At 32.9% G+C, this 1,136-nt stretch overlaps 1 protein-coding gene across 1 annotated transcript; it reads right to left on the minus strand.

The window, feature by feature from the left end:
• Positions 1 to 279: 279 nt before the first annotated feature.
• On the minus strand, positions 280 to 1,136 carry LOC123882438. The gene is made up of 2 exons (XM_045931298.1): positions 740 to 1,136; positions 280 to 642 (listed from the first exon to the last, which is right to left on the minus strand). Exons 1-2 carry the CDS (start codon positions 995 to 997, stop codon positions 523 to 525), a joined length of 378 nt encoding a protein of 125 aa, XP_045787254.1. The 5' UTR covers positions 998 to 1,136; the 3' UTR covers positions 280 to 522.

Here is a 1,136-nt window from a genome sequence, read left to right on the forward strand (position 1 = left end):
CTATCAGCTTGTTGTGCTTTATATCTGTCAGCCTTAAACTTTGATGCTTCTGTCTTTCCATTAATTTTTTTTTGAAAAGACCAAAATGAGATATATATATACCAAAAAGTCTTCTCAGCACAAGACGTACCAAGAAAGACTAAAGTAAGTTACAACCAAAATCAAAAGAAAACCAAAAGAAATTATACAAGGCCCAAACAAAGCATAGGACTAGACCACCAACTATGGCAGTTTAAAGCTAAAGTACTACTCGTTGCTTTCAACCACCTAAATGAAAAAGTCTTGATCTTGTCCAACATATAAAGTAAAGAATTCGCCGAGCCTCTGTCTTTCCATTAATTGATTCAGTCGAGTTGCTTAAACTTGCTTCGAATTTCTTCGATCTTTTTGCTTCCTTATGTTGGTATTGGTAATCACTTGAAGACACAACAGTTTTCCTCTTTTTGTCAAATTCTTGCAAGTCTCCATGAACTTCAATAGGATCAGGATCAATATGAACAACTTTTAAAACATGGTCTTCCTCTATTGCTTTCTGCAGCACATCAACAGCTGGCCTAATTTATTGAATATTTCACCAAGCATATCCATATCATAGTCATGCTTCAATCCATATTCAATAAATTTCGTGGGAAGCTTTCCTTTCTGGTAATGGTAAGTGAAAAAATTCAATAGTAAGTAAATAATAATCACTAAAATAACATTACAATGACTATAATATATTAATATCAATTAAACTTACCGAATTGTATTTTGGTTCACAACAATATCCTGAAAATTCATCACGTAGACGATTACACTTTTGCTTCCGCTTATCGACGCCAAAATTAAATCCTGTGATATTTTTCAATTCATTGTTTATATCTTCCCAAATTTCTATCTTAAAGCTTGACTTTTCCATTTGCTTCTTTTCGACACGATTATAAATTAATTCAATAAATGTCTCTGTTGTCTGAAATGCCCACTCCAAGTGCTCTCCCTTCTCATTTTTCCAACCCATCTTATGCTTTTATTGTTGGAATATTTTATATTATTCAATTATTTTATATAGTATCCATTAGTTCACCAACCAAGCTACCTATGCAGGGCGCAATTGTTTCTGTGACAATTGCACTTGTAGGAGTTAAACTTGATATGAG

This window comes from Trifolium pratense, linkage group LG4, assembly GCF_020283565.1.
Source record: "Trifolium pratense cultivar HEN17-A07 linkage group LG4, ARS_RC_1.1, whole genome shotgun sequence".
Classification (NCBI taxonomy): Eukaryota; Viridiplantae; Streptophyta; class Magnoliopsida; order Fabales; family Fabaceae; genus Trifolium; species Trifolium pratense.

What these genes read in the sequence shown, in the direction of transcription:
- LOC123882438 (XM_045931298.1), bottom strand. Translation starts at nt 997, where the DNA reads ATGGGTTGGAAAAATGAGAAGGGAGAGCACTTGGAGTGGGCATTTCAG. An exon ending in GTGAACCAAAATACAATTCG is followed by an intron (nt 643 to 739) that starts GTAAGTTTAATT and finishes TACCATTACCAG; the next exon opens with AAAGGAAAGCTTCCCACGAA.